General features: G+C 47.9%; 1 gene segment (V, D, J or C); it reads left to right on the top strand.

Annotated features, from left to right (window-relative positions):
• The first annotated feature begins 6072 nt into the window (after nt 1–6072).
• On the top strand, nt 6073–9021 carry LOC146402122 (immunoglobulin heavy variable 3-23-like). The segment is given in 3 exon segments: nt 6073–6185; nt 6277–6601; nt 8760–9021. Coding segments are annotated over 3 exon segments (633 nt in total).
• Nucleotides 9022–12264: the final 3243 nt, after the last annotated feature.

Raw genomic sequence — 12264 nt, 5'->3', positions numbered from 1 at the left:
TGCAGGGACACAGGGTCTGGGCTGCAGGGGGCACTCAAGACCCACAATCACTATGTGTGTGCTTCATGCCCAGGAGCAGGTGCAGAGGGAGGTGAAGGGCTGGTTTCCTGCCAGGGTCTGGGGCTGCCTCTCCATGTAGCATCTCCCTGGGGATCCTCTTTGGACACATGATTCTGTGCTTACACTACAGGCTCTGCAACACAAAGGCCCTCTGAGACAGGAAGAAAATTTAGTGTCATGCACAGTAGACATAGAGTAATTTACGATTTCAATTCCTGATTGTTCTCGTCCAAATATTGAAAAAATTGAGCAGCTTCAGACATACCACACTGGCTTTAAGCAGAGGGAATCATAGACTTGCTTCCTCCTTTGGAATCTCAGTCCTTGCTTGTTGTTAGGTTGGCAGACACTGCCAGGGTCGTGGCTCCTTGCTTTCCTGTAATTCTGATGCATGCAGAGCCTAAAAGCAGGGTATCACACCAGGACCCTCACGGGCCCCCAGGAATGATGCCAGGTAGAGAGGACGTGGGTGGACTGTCCTTTCTGGGCTCTTGCTTCCAGGTCCAATACACTCTCCTTCGACGTAGGTGCTGCCTGCATCCTGTTCTGCTCTGTACGTTACATGGTGACAAATAGGATCCAGGAAAATTATCTCAATCAACACGTAGATAATTGGTCGGGAACGTTTACACTCAGGCAGATGATAACATGTGGATTTTCTGCAAGTGCTGTAAACCAATGGGCAGGATCCCGCCTTCACCACACAGTCCGAGGTGAGCACTAGGCAGCAAGAGAAACACCCTGTTCTCATTCCAGGAAGCCATCACTGCAACCTCACTAGCCATTGCCAACTCTCTCCAGGAATTCCTGTGAGGGGTGGGGAGCAGGTCCAGTTTTGAAAGCTCAGGCCTGGGAGTTCCCGTCGTGGCACAGTGATTAACAAATCTGACTAGCAACCATGAGGTTGCGGGTTCGATCCCTGGCCTTCCTCATTGTGTTAAGGGTCCGGAGTTGCTGTGCGCTGTGGTATAGGTCACAGACGTGGCTCCCATCCTGCGTTGCTCTGGCTCTGGTGGAGGCCGGCGGCTACAGCTCTGATTAGACCCCTAGCCTGGGAACCCCCATATGCCACAAGAATGGCCCACGAAATGGCAAAGAGACAAAAAAAGGGGAAAAAAAGGAAGGGAAAGAAACCACAGGCCCTGTTAGCAAAGTATAGACTTGGGAACTACATCCAATCTCTTGGGATAAATTATGAAGACGAGAATATGGAAGAAGAATGTACATATAAGTATATCTGGATTGCTCTACACAGAAGAAGTTGGCACAACACTGTAAATCAACTATGCTTTAATGTAAAACAAACCATAAAGACAAGCAAAACAGCAAGAGTTCTCTGTTCCCTGACGTAGCCTCCACCGCTCTGCTGCATTCCACGTGCAGGCTGCAGAGCATAGAGCTACCTCCTTCAAGGGCAGGTACACCTAGACCTACGCCACATGTCTGTGTGCAGAGAGAAAAACAACATAGCACGTGAGCCTCCCATATATGTGTCTCCATGGCGCGTTGATTCCTCTGAGTTAAAGTTACTTAAAGAGCATCCAACGCAGAGCGTCCTTCTGACCCCCTCTGTGTCCCTGAAGGAAGAATCAAACCTCCCCTGGGCAGGTGCACCTGCTGCATCTGGAGGGTCAACAGATTCGGGAATTCCGGCCTAGAGGCCTCTGTCAGCAAACTAATTCCTTTTTTTAGTAGAAATAATTACATTAGTTTAGTTCCATTTAGTTTTTATTTCCCAATGCATTATATTTTCCTCTGTCATACAGCATGGTGACCCAGCTACGCATACATGGATACATTCTTTTTTTCTCACATTCTCTTGCTCCATCTTGTGACTAGACACAGTGTCCAATGTGACACAGCAGGATCTCATTGCTACTCCATTCCAAAGGCAATAGTCTGCATCTATTAACCCCAAGCTCTCAAACCCTCCCACTCCCTCTTGGCAAACGCAAGTCTCTTCTCCAAGTCCATGATTTTCTTTTCTGTGGAGCGGATCGTTCATTCTGTCTGCTAGATTCCAGATATAAGCGACATCATATGGTACTGGTCTTTCTCTGTCTCACTTACTTCACTCAGGATGAGGGTCTCCAATTCCATCCATGCGGCTGCAAATGGCATGGTTCTGTTCTTTTTTATGGCTGAGTCGTATTCCATTGTGGGTATATACCACATCTTCCTGATCCAATTGTCTGTTGATGGACATTTGGGTTGCTTCCACGTCTTGGCCGTTGTGAATAGCGCTGCAATGAACATGTGGGGGTGTGTGTCTTTTTCAAGGAAAGTTTTGTCCGGATATATGCCCAAGAGTGGGATTGCGGGGTCATATGGAAGTTCTATGTATAGTTTTCTAAGGTATCTCCACACTGTTCTCCATAGTGGTGGTACCAGCTTACGTTCCCACCAACAGTGCAGGAGGGTTCCCTTTTCTCCACACCCCCTCCAGCACTTGTTATGTGTGGACGTGTTAATGACGGCCATTCTGACTGGGTGAGGGGGTATCTCAGAGTAATTCTGGTTTGATTTCCCCTAATAGTCAGGGAGGGTGAACATGTCTTCATGTGCTTGTTGGCCATCTGTGTATCTTCCTTGGAGAAATGTCTCTTCAGATCTTTTGCCCATTTTCTCAGTGGGTTGTGGGCTTTTTTGCTGTTGAGTTACATAAGCTGTGTGTGTGTTTTAGAGATTAAGCCCTTGTCAGTTGCATCATTTGAAAATACTTCTCCCATTCTGTAAGCTGTCTCTTGGTTTTTCTTTCTCCTTTTCTTTGCTGAGCAAAAGCTTGTCAGTTTGATGAGGTCCCATTGCTTTATTTTTGCTCTTATTTCTGTTGCTTTGGGAGACTGACCTGAGAAAACATTGGTAAGGTTGATGTCAGAGAATGTTCTGCCTTTGTTCCCTTCCTGGACTTTGATGGTGTCTTGTCTTACACTGAAGTCTCTCAGCCACGTTGAGTTTATATCTGTGCATGGTGTGCGGGGGTGTTCTGCTTTCCATGCAGCTGCCCAGGTTTCCCAGCACTTCTTGCTGAAAAGACAGTCTTGTTCCCATTTTTCTGTCCTTGCCTCCTTTGGCAAAGATTAAGTGACCGTAGGTGTTGGGGTTTGATTCCGGGTTCTCTCTTCTGATCCCGTGGTCTGTCTGTCGGTTTTGGTACCAGTACCACACGGTCCTGAGGACTGAGGCTTTGTGATATTGCCTGAGGTCTGGGAGAGTGATGCCTCCTGCTTGGTTTGTGTTCCTCAGGATTGCGTTGGCAATTCTGGGTCTTTGGTGGCTCCATAGAAATGTTTGGATAGTTTGTTGCACTTCTGTGAAAAATGTCATGGGTAATTAGATAGGGATTGTGTTGAACCTGCAGATCGCTTTGGGAGGTATGGCCATTTTCACAGCATTAAGTTTTCCAACCCAGGAGCATGGACTATCTTTCCCTTTCTTTCCGTCTTCTTTCCTTTCTTGATGAAAGTTTTATAGCTCTCGGCATACAGGTCCTCTGCCCCCTTGGTCAGGTGTATTCCCAGGTGTTTGCATTTTGGGGGTGCAATTGTAAAAGGTATTGTGTCTTCACATTCCTTCTCTAAAGTTTCATTGTGCGTAGACAGAAATGTGACTGATTTCTGAATGTGAATCTTGCATCCTGCTACTTTGCTGAATTTGGTGATCAGTTCTAGTAATTTTTTGGCTGAGGCCTTAGGGTTTTCCATCCATATACACATATGCATGTCATCTGCATGCAGTGGCGGTTTCATCTCTCCTCCTCCTCCTATGCGGACGCCTTTTATTTCGTTTGCTTGTTTGATTGCTGTGGCAGGACCGCCAGGGCTGTGTTGAATGACAAGAACATCCCTGTCTTGTTCCAGATTTTAGCAGGAAGGCTTTCAGCTTTGCTCCATTGAGGGTTGTACTGGCTGTGGGTTGTCATAAAGGGCTTCGATTATGCGAAGGAATATTCCCTCTATACCCACTTTGGTGAAAGCTTTCATCATGAATGGATGTTGGACTTTGTCTAATGCCCTTTCTGCATCTATTGAGGTGATCATGTGGTTTGGCACTTCTCTTAATGTGGGTAGAACATAGGTTGATTTGCGTATGTTGAAGATCCTCGCAAACTTGATATGAGGCCCATTTGGCCATGGAGTCTGCTTTTGTCTTATGTATTGTTGGGTTTGTTTGGCTAAACTTTGTTGAGAATATTTGTCGGGAGTGATTTCATTACATATGCACTTGCATTTCGGGTGATAGTTCTGGTCAAAGTATGTATTTCTCCTTAAGTCAGTTTGGCTGGGCTGTAAGTTCCTAGAAACTTGTCCATTTCGTCTCGGATGTCAAATTTATGGGCCTGTCATTGTTCATGGTGTTCTCGTGGGATTTTTGGTGTTTCTGCAGCATCCATTAAGATTTTTCCTTTCTCACCTGACCTCTTTGCTGTACAGTGGGAAAATTTTAAAAAAAATTATTAAAAAGAAAAAAAAGAGCAGGAGTTCCCATCATGGTGCAGTGGTTAACAAATCTGACTAGGAACTCTGAGTTTGTGGGTTCGGTCTCTGCCCTTGCTCAGTGGGTTAACGATCCGGCGTTGCCATGAGCTCTGGTGTAGGTGGCAGACTCGGCTGGGATCCTGCGTTGCTGTGGCTCTTGCGTAGCCGAGTGACTACAGCTCTGATTAGACCCCTAGCCTGGGAACTTCCATATGCTGCCGGAGCGGCCCAAGAAATAGCAAAAAGACCAAAAAAAAAAAAAAAAATAAGAGCAAATTAAAAAAAAAAGAGATATTTCCTTTCTCATTTCTTGTTTTGTGTATATGGTTTCTCTCTCAGATCTTGTTGAGAATTCTGTCCTGATGCTTGGCAATTTGATTTGCCCTTTCAAAGTACCATCTCCTGGTCTGATTCTGTTTCTTCTTTTAACATAATTTATTATAGTTGCTAAAAAATGTTCTATTAATTTCAGTTGTACAGCACGTGACCAGTATATATATATATATATATATATATGAGAATCCGTTTTCGTCTATTTTTTAAGTGTTATTTCATAGATTTCTTCTCAGCTCCATATGATGACCATCCTTCTGCTAACGTTCCAGGGATTTTTTTTTTCCTTTTCCCTAATTCCCTTAGGTGATAGCTTAGGCTGCATAGCCATCATCATCGTGTAATGACACCTTTGGGGGCATCCCATAGATTTGGAATGGCTGTGTTTTCACTGTCATTTTCCTTGATGTGCTTTGATTTTCCTTTTGATATCCTGATTGAACACTGGATTATTAGAAGCATGTATTTAACTTTCCAGGCACACAGATTTTATCCATTTCTCCAGGAATGATTTCTTGGCTTCAGTATAGGTATTTGGGTACATGCAACCACTATGGAGAACAGTAGGGAGGTTACTTAAGAATGAAGCACAGAACTGCCGAATACTCCAGAGGACCCATGCCAGAGCATCTGTATAAAGGAAACCCATAAATCCAAAATAGACACTAGAGAAATATGAGAAACTCCCATGAACCCTAACGATACATCCCAAGGTAAATAGGACGGGGGAACAATACCATCGTGTGCTTTAGATGGAAGGGGATCTGCCCCCCTGCAGGTGTGTCCACTCTGTCCTACAGTTGCTTCAGGGGACAGGTGGGTCCAGCAGGAGGAGCACAAGTGCAGACACAAGGAGGGACTCCCAGCACGTGTGTGTCCTTGAGACGCCACAGTACCCTATGCCCCTGGGTGAGTTTCTTTCCTGAATGTGGGGAAAACAATGACTTCTCTGTCAGTGCTTTGTGTGCCACGGTAGAAATCAGAATGGCCCACGAGTGACAGGTGTCTACCGTGACGAAACTGATGCAATGAAGAGACATCTTCGTAAAGGCCATCCAACCGACCAGCATCAGGACCCTCATGCCTGCCTTGGGCACCTGCCACTTTGAGGCCATGCGATGCCATAACCGCTTATATACTAGGAGGCCATGCAAATAGGTTCCTCCCTCAGCAGATAAAACCAGCCCTGCCATCACCCTGCAGCTCTGGCAAGGAGCCCAGCCCCAGGATCCCGTTCTGTGATCCGGAAAGAACACAGACCACCCGCCATGGAGTTTCGGCTGAACTGGGTGGTCTTGTTTGCTCTCTTACAAGGTAAAGCCAGGGGGGGAGGAAAAAAGAGGATTGGAGGGCAGCTCAGTGTGCGTGTGACAGTTTTCTGACCAGGATGTCTTTGTGTTTGCAGGTGTCCAGGGTGAGGAGAAGCTGGTGGAGTCTGGAGGAGGCCTGGTGCAGCCTGGGGGGTCTCTGAGACTCTCCTGTGTCGGCTCTGGATTCACCTTCAGTAGTACCTACATTAACTGGGTCCGCCAGGCTCCAGGGAAGGGGCTGGAGTGGCTGGCAGCTATTAGTACTAGTGGTGGTAGCACCTACTACGCAGACTCTGTGAAGGGCCGATTCACCATCTCCAGCGACAACTCCCAGAACACGGCCTATCTGCAAATGAACAGCCTGAGAACCGAAGATACGGCCCGCTATTACTGTGCAAGAGGCACAGTGAGGGGAAAGCAGTCTGAGCCCAGACACAAACCTCCCTGCAGGGCCACAGGGTCTGGGCTGCAGGGGGCGCTCAGGACCCACAATCACTATGTGTGTGTTTCCTGCCCAGGAGCAGGTGCAGAGGGAGTTGGAAGGCTGGTTTCCTGCCAGGGTCTGGGGCTTCCTCTTCATGTAGCATCTCCCTGGGGATCCTCTTTGGACACATGATTCTGTGCTTACACTACAGGCTCTGCAACACAAAGGCCCTCTGAGACAGGAAGAAACACTATTGTGTCATGCACAATAGACAGAGAGTAATTTACGATTTCAATTCCTGATTGTTCTCGTCCAAATATTGAAAAAATCGAGCAGGTTCAGACATACCACACTGGCTTTCAGCAGAGGGAATCATAGACCTGCTTCCTCCTTTGGAATCTCAGTCCTTGCTTGCTGTTAGGTTGGCAGACACTGCCAGGGTCGTGGCTCCCTGCTTTCCTATAGTTCTGATGCATGCAGAGCCTAAAAGCAGGGTATCACACCAAGACCCTCCCAGGCCCCCAGGAATGATGCCAGGTAGAGAGGACGTGGGTGGACTGTCCTTTCTGGGCTCTTGCGTCCAGGTCCAATACACTCTCCATCGACGGAGGTGAAGCCTGCATCCTGTTCTGCTCTGTGGGTGACATGGTGACAAATAGGAACCATGAAAATTATCTCAATCAACACGTAGATAATTGGTCGGGAACGTTTACACTCAGGCAGATGATAACATGTGGATTTTCTGCAAGTGTTGTAAACCAATGGGCAGGATCCCGCCTTCACCACACAGTCCGAGGTGAACACTATGCAGCTAGAGAAACACCCCTGCTCTCATTCCAGGAAGCCGTCACTGCAACCTCACTAGCCATTGCCAACTCTCTCCAGGAATTCCTGTGAGGGGTGGGGAGCAGGTCCAGTTTTGGAAGCACAGGCCCTGTTACAAAGTATAGACTTGGGAACTACATCCAATCACTTGGGAAAAAATATGAGGAAGATAATATGAGAAAAAAGAATGTACATATAAGTACAAGGATCACTTTACCGCAAAATAGGCACAACACTGTAAATCAACTCTGCTTTAGAGTAAAATAAACAAAAAAGACAAGCCTAACAGCAAGAGTTCTCTGTTCCCTGATGTAGGCTCCACGCCTCTTCTGCATTCCATGTGCAGGCTGCAGGGCTTAGCTCTACCTCCTTCAAAGGCAGGTACACCTAGACCTACCCCACATGTGTGTGTGCACATAGAAAAACAACATAACATATGGCCACCCATATATGTGTTCCATTGCAGGTTGATTATTCTGAGTTAAAGCGAATGAGAGAATCCCAACACAGAGAGGAACCATCTGACCTCCTCTGTGTCCCTGAAGGAAGAATCAGACCTCCCCTGGGAAGGTGCACCTGCTCCATCTGGAGGGTCAGCAGATTCGGGAATTCGGGCCTAGAGGCTTCTGTAAGCAACACCGATTCCTTCCGCCGTACTGCCCCCACCCACACCATGCTCAGGGTCTTCCCTCACTGGGCACTCAAAGGATGCATGTCTTCTTTTCTTTAGTTTTATGATATCATTGATTGTCCATGTTCTCTCAATGCTGCTCTGCACCAAACTGGCATTATGTGTATACATACCTTTTTCGGATTCTCATATGCTCTTCAATCGTGTTTTCACACACTGGCTGCATGTGCTTCCCTGTGCAGCACATCAGGACCTCACGGCTCATTCATCTCAAGGTCACTGTTTACACCCACTAACCCCAAACTTCCAGTCCGTCCCACGCCCTCCCTCCCGCCTTGCCAACCACAGGGCTGCTCTCCGCGTGCGTGAGCCTGTTTCTCCTCCCTACATGGTCTCATCTGTGAATGTATCAGACTCCACAAATGAGAGGTATATGGTGTGTGTCGTTCTCTCTGTGACTCACGTCCCTTAGCAGGAGACCCTGCAGGTGCATCAGTGCTGCAGCAAATGGCATTCACTGGTCTTTCTGAACCCGGAGTACATCATACATACTTTCGTTCTTAGTAGATCTTACATACTAAGAGGTCAACAGAAAGGGGGCACACCTCTGCTGAGGAAAACAAGCCTGCCCTGATCCCACAGCCCTGGCAGAGGAGCCCCTGCCCCAGCAGGCCCAGCTGCTCCCACTGTGTGATCAGGCCTGAACACAGACCCCCCACCATGGAGTCTGGGCTCAGCTGGGCGGTTTGGCGGATGGACCACACGGAAATTTCTGGAGATCAGGAGATGCTGAAATGTGAGCGGCCATCGGTGGGTGTGCGAGAGGTTCCTGACCAGGATGGCTTTGTGTTTACAGGGACCCAGCGTGAGGTGCAGCTGGTGGAGTCTGGGGGAGGCCTGGGGGGCCTCTGGGACTCTCCTGTGCAGCTTGTGGATGCAGCTTCAGTAGCTCCTACCTGAGCGGGGTCCTCCAGGCTCCAGGGAAGGGACTGCAGTAGGTCTCATGGACCTGTAATCATGGTCACACACACGATGCAGACTCTGTGAAGGGCCGGTTCACCTTCTGCAGAGACGACTCCAAGAACATGCTGGACCTGCAACTGAACTTCTGGGAGTCAAGGACTCAGCCTCGTGTGGCTTTTCCAGTGACACTGAGGGGCAGGGAGTTTGAGCCCAGGCAAAAACCTCCCTGCAGGGACACAGGGTCTGGGCTGCAGGGGGCGCTCAGGACCCACAATGAGTGTTTCAGCCCAGGAGCAGGTGCAGAGGCAGGTGAAGGGCGGGATTCCCGCCAGGGTCTGGGGCTTCCTCTCCATGCGGCATCTCCCCAAGGGAACCCTGTGGACTCCAGGCTCTGACGGAGAAAGGACTGTTGGAAGGGGGGGAATATGCTCCCACGCTTGAAAGGTAGGGGGCGTGACGTGTTTCTTTCCCCCTCCTCTTCGTCGTAGTGACAATCGCTCCTATCAGTCAGATGAAGCTACAGAAGAGGCTCGGTTGGACTCAGCCATGCTGCTCGGCAGGAGCAGCAGACAGTACTTGCTGGACATCCAACATCAGCGGGCACTTGATCCCAAAGCAAGGAACTCAACTCCCCTTGGTGGCCCTGATTCACCAGACCCTCTCTCACCGCCTCCATGCTAGTTTCCTCCGTGCAAGGGCACAGGGACTCTGACGCAGCTTGGTGTAGAAATTCAGCCTAATGACACCTCAGCAAGAGCCACGGCGTGTAGCCAGACAGTGTGGTACTGGCACAGAGACAGACCCACAGAACAATGGAACACAATCAAGAGCCCAGAAACACACCCAGACATCTACGGCTAACTAATCTTTGACAACGCGGGCAAGAAAATAAAATGGGAAAAGACAGTCTCTTCAGCACGTGGTGCTGGAAACCTGACCAGCTGCATGTACATCATGAAACTAGAACAAGTGGGTTTATTTCTGGGCTCTTGATTGTGTTCCATTGTTCTGTGGGTCTGTCTCTGTGCCAGTACCACACTGTCTGGTTCACAGTCGCTCTGTAATATTGTCGTACATCTGGCGGAGTGACACCTCCTGCTTGCCACGCCCGCCCACTCCCCTCAGGCTGGCTTAGGCAATGCTGGTTCTTTTATGCGTCTATGAAGAGTTCCCACCACCAGTGCAGGAGGGTTCCCTTTTCTCCACACCCCCTCCAGCACTTGTTATGTGTGGACGCGTTAATGACGGCCATTCTGACTGGGCGAGGGGGTATCTCAGAGTAATTTGGATTTGCTTTCCCCTAATAGTCAGGGACGGTGAGCATGTCTTCATGTGCTTGTTGGCCATCAGTATATCCTCCTAGGAGAAATGTCTCTTCAGATCTTTTGCCCATTTTCTCAGTGGGTTGTGGGATTTTATGCTGTTGAGTTGCATAAGCTGTGTGTGTGTTTTAGAGATTAAGTCCTTTTCAGTTGCATCATTTGAAACTACTTTCTCCCATTCTGTAAGCTGTCTCTTGGTTTTTCTTTCTCCTTTTCTTTGCTGAGCAAAAGCTTGTCAGTTTGATGAGGTCCCATCGCTTTATTTTTGCTCTTATTTCTGTTGCTTTGGGAGACTGACCTGAGAAAACCTTGGTAAGGTTGATGTCAGAGAATGTTCTGCCTGTGTTCCCTTCCAGGACTTTGATGGTGTCTTGTCTCACACCGAAGACTCTCAGCCACGTTGAGTTTATATCTGTGCATGGTGTGCAGGGGTGTTCTGCTTTCCATGCAGCTGCCCAGGTTTCCCAGCACTTCTTGCTGAAATACAGTCTTTTCCCATTTTTCTGTCCTTGCCTCCTTTGGCAAAGATTAAGTGACCATAGGTGTCGGGGCTTGCTTCCGGGTTCTCTCTTCTGATCCCGTGGTCTGTCTGTCGGTTTTGGTACCAGTACCACACGGTCCTGATGACTGAGGCTTTGCGATGTTGCCTGAGGTCTGGGAGAGTGATGCCTCCTGCTTGGTTTGTGTTCCTCAGGATTGCCTTGGCAATTCTGGGTCTTTGGTGGCTCCATAGAAATGTTTGGATAGTTTGTTGCACTTCTGTGAAAAATGTCATGGGTAATTAGATAGGGATTGTGTTGAACCTGCAGATCGCTTTGGGAGGTATGGCCATTTTCACAGCATTAAGTTTTCCAACCCAGGAGCATGGACTATCTTTCCCTTTCTTTCCGTCTTCTTTCCTTTCTTGATGAAAGTTTTATAGCTCTCGGCATACAGGTCCTCTGCCTCCTTGGTCAGGTGTATTCCCAGGTGTTTGCATTTTGGGGGTGCAATTGTAAAAGGTATTGTGTCTTCACATTCCTTCTCTAAAGTTTCATTGTGCGTAGACAGAAATGTGACTGATTTCTGAATGTGAATCTTGCATCCTGCTACTTTGCTGAATTTGGTGATCAGTTCTAGTAATTTTTTGGCTGAGGCCTTAGGGTTTTCCATCCATATACACATATGCATGTCATCTGCATGCAGTGGCGGTTTCATCTCTCCTCCTCCTCCTATGCGGACGCCTTTTATTTCGTTTGCTTGTTTGATTGCTGTGGCAGGACCGCCAGGGCTGTGTTGAATGACAAGAACATCCCTGTCTTGTTCCAGATTTTAGCAGGAAGGCTTTCAGCTTTGCTCCATTGAGGGTGGTCCTGGCTGTGGGTTGTCAAAAAGGGCTTCAATTATGCGAAGGGTATATTCCCTCTATACCCACTTTGGTGAGAGCTTTCATCATGAATGGATGTTGGACTTTGTCTAATGCCCTTTCTGCATCTATTGAGGTGATCATGTGGTTTGGCACTTCTCTTAATGTGGGTAGAACATAGGTTGATTTGCGTATGTTGAAGATCCTCGCAAACTTGATATGAGGCCCATTTGGCCATGGAGTCTGCTTTTGTCTTATGTATTGTTGGGTTTGTTTGGCTAAACTTTGTTGAGAATATTTGTCGGGAGTGATTTCATTACATATGCACTTCCATTTCGGGTGATAGTTCTGGTCAAAGTATGTATTTCTCCTTAAGTCAGTTTGGCTGGGCTGTAAGTTCCTAGAAACTTGTCCATTTCGTCTCGGATGTCAAATTTATGGGCCTGTCATTGTTCATGGTGTTCTCGTGGGATTTTTGGTGTTTCTGCAGCATCCATTAAGATTTTTCCTTTCTCATTTCTTGTTTTGTGTATATGGTGTCTCTCTCACATCTTGTTGATGTGTCTGTCCTGA

The sequence above is a fragment of the Sus scrofa genome, chromosome 7 (assembly GCF_054392235.1).
Source record: "Sus scrofa isolate SSC_HxYL_T2T_F1_AM1 chromosome 7, Sscrofa_HxYL_maternal_Yorkshire_Landrace_v2.0, whole genome shotgun sequence".
Taxonomy (NCBI): domain Eukaryota; kingdom Metazoa; phylum Chordata; class Mammalia; order Artiodactyla; family Suidae; genus Sus; species Sus scrofa.
This window is presented reverse-complemented; position numbering and strand designations above follow the sequence as displayed.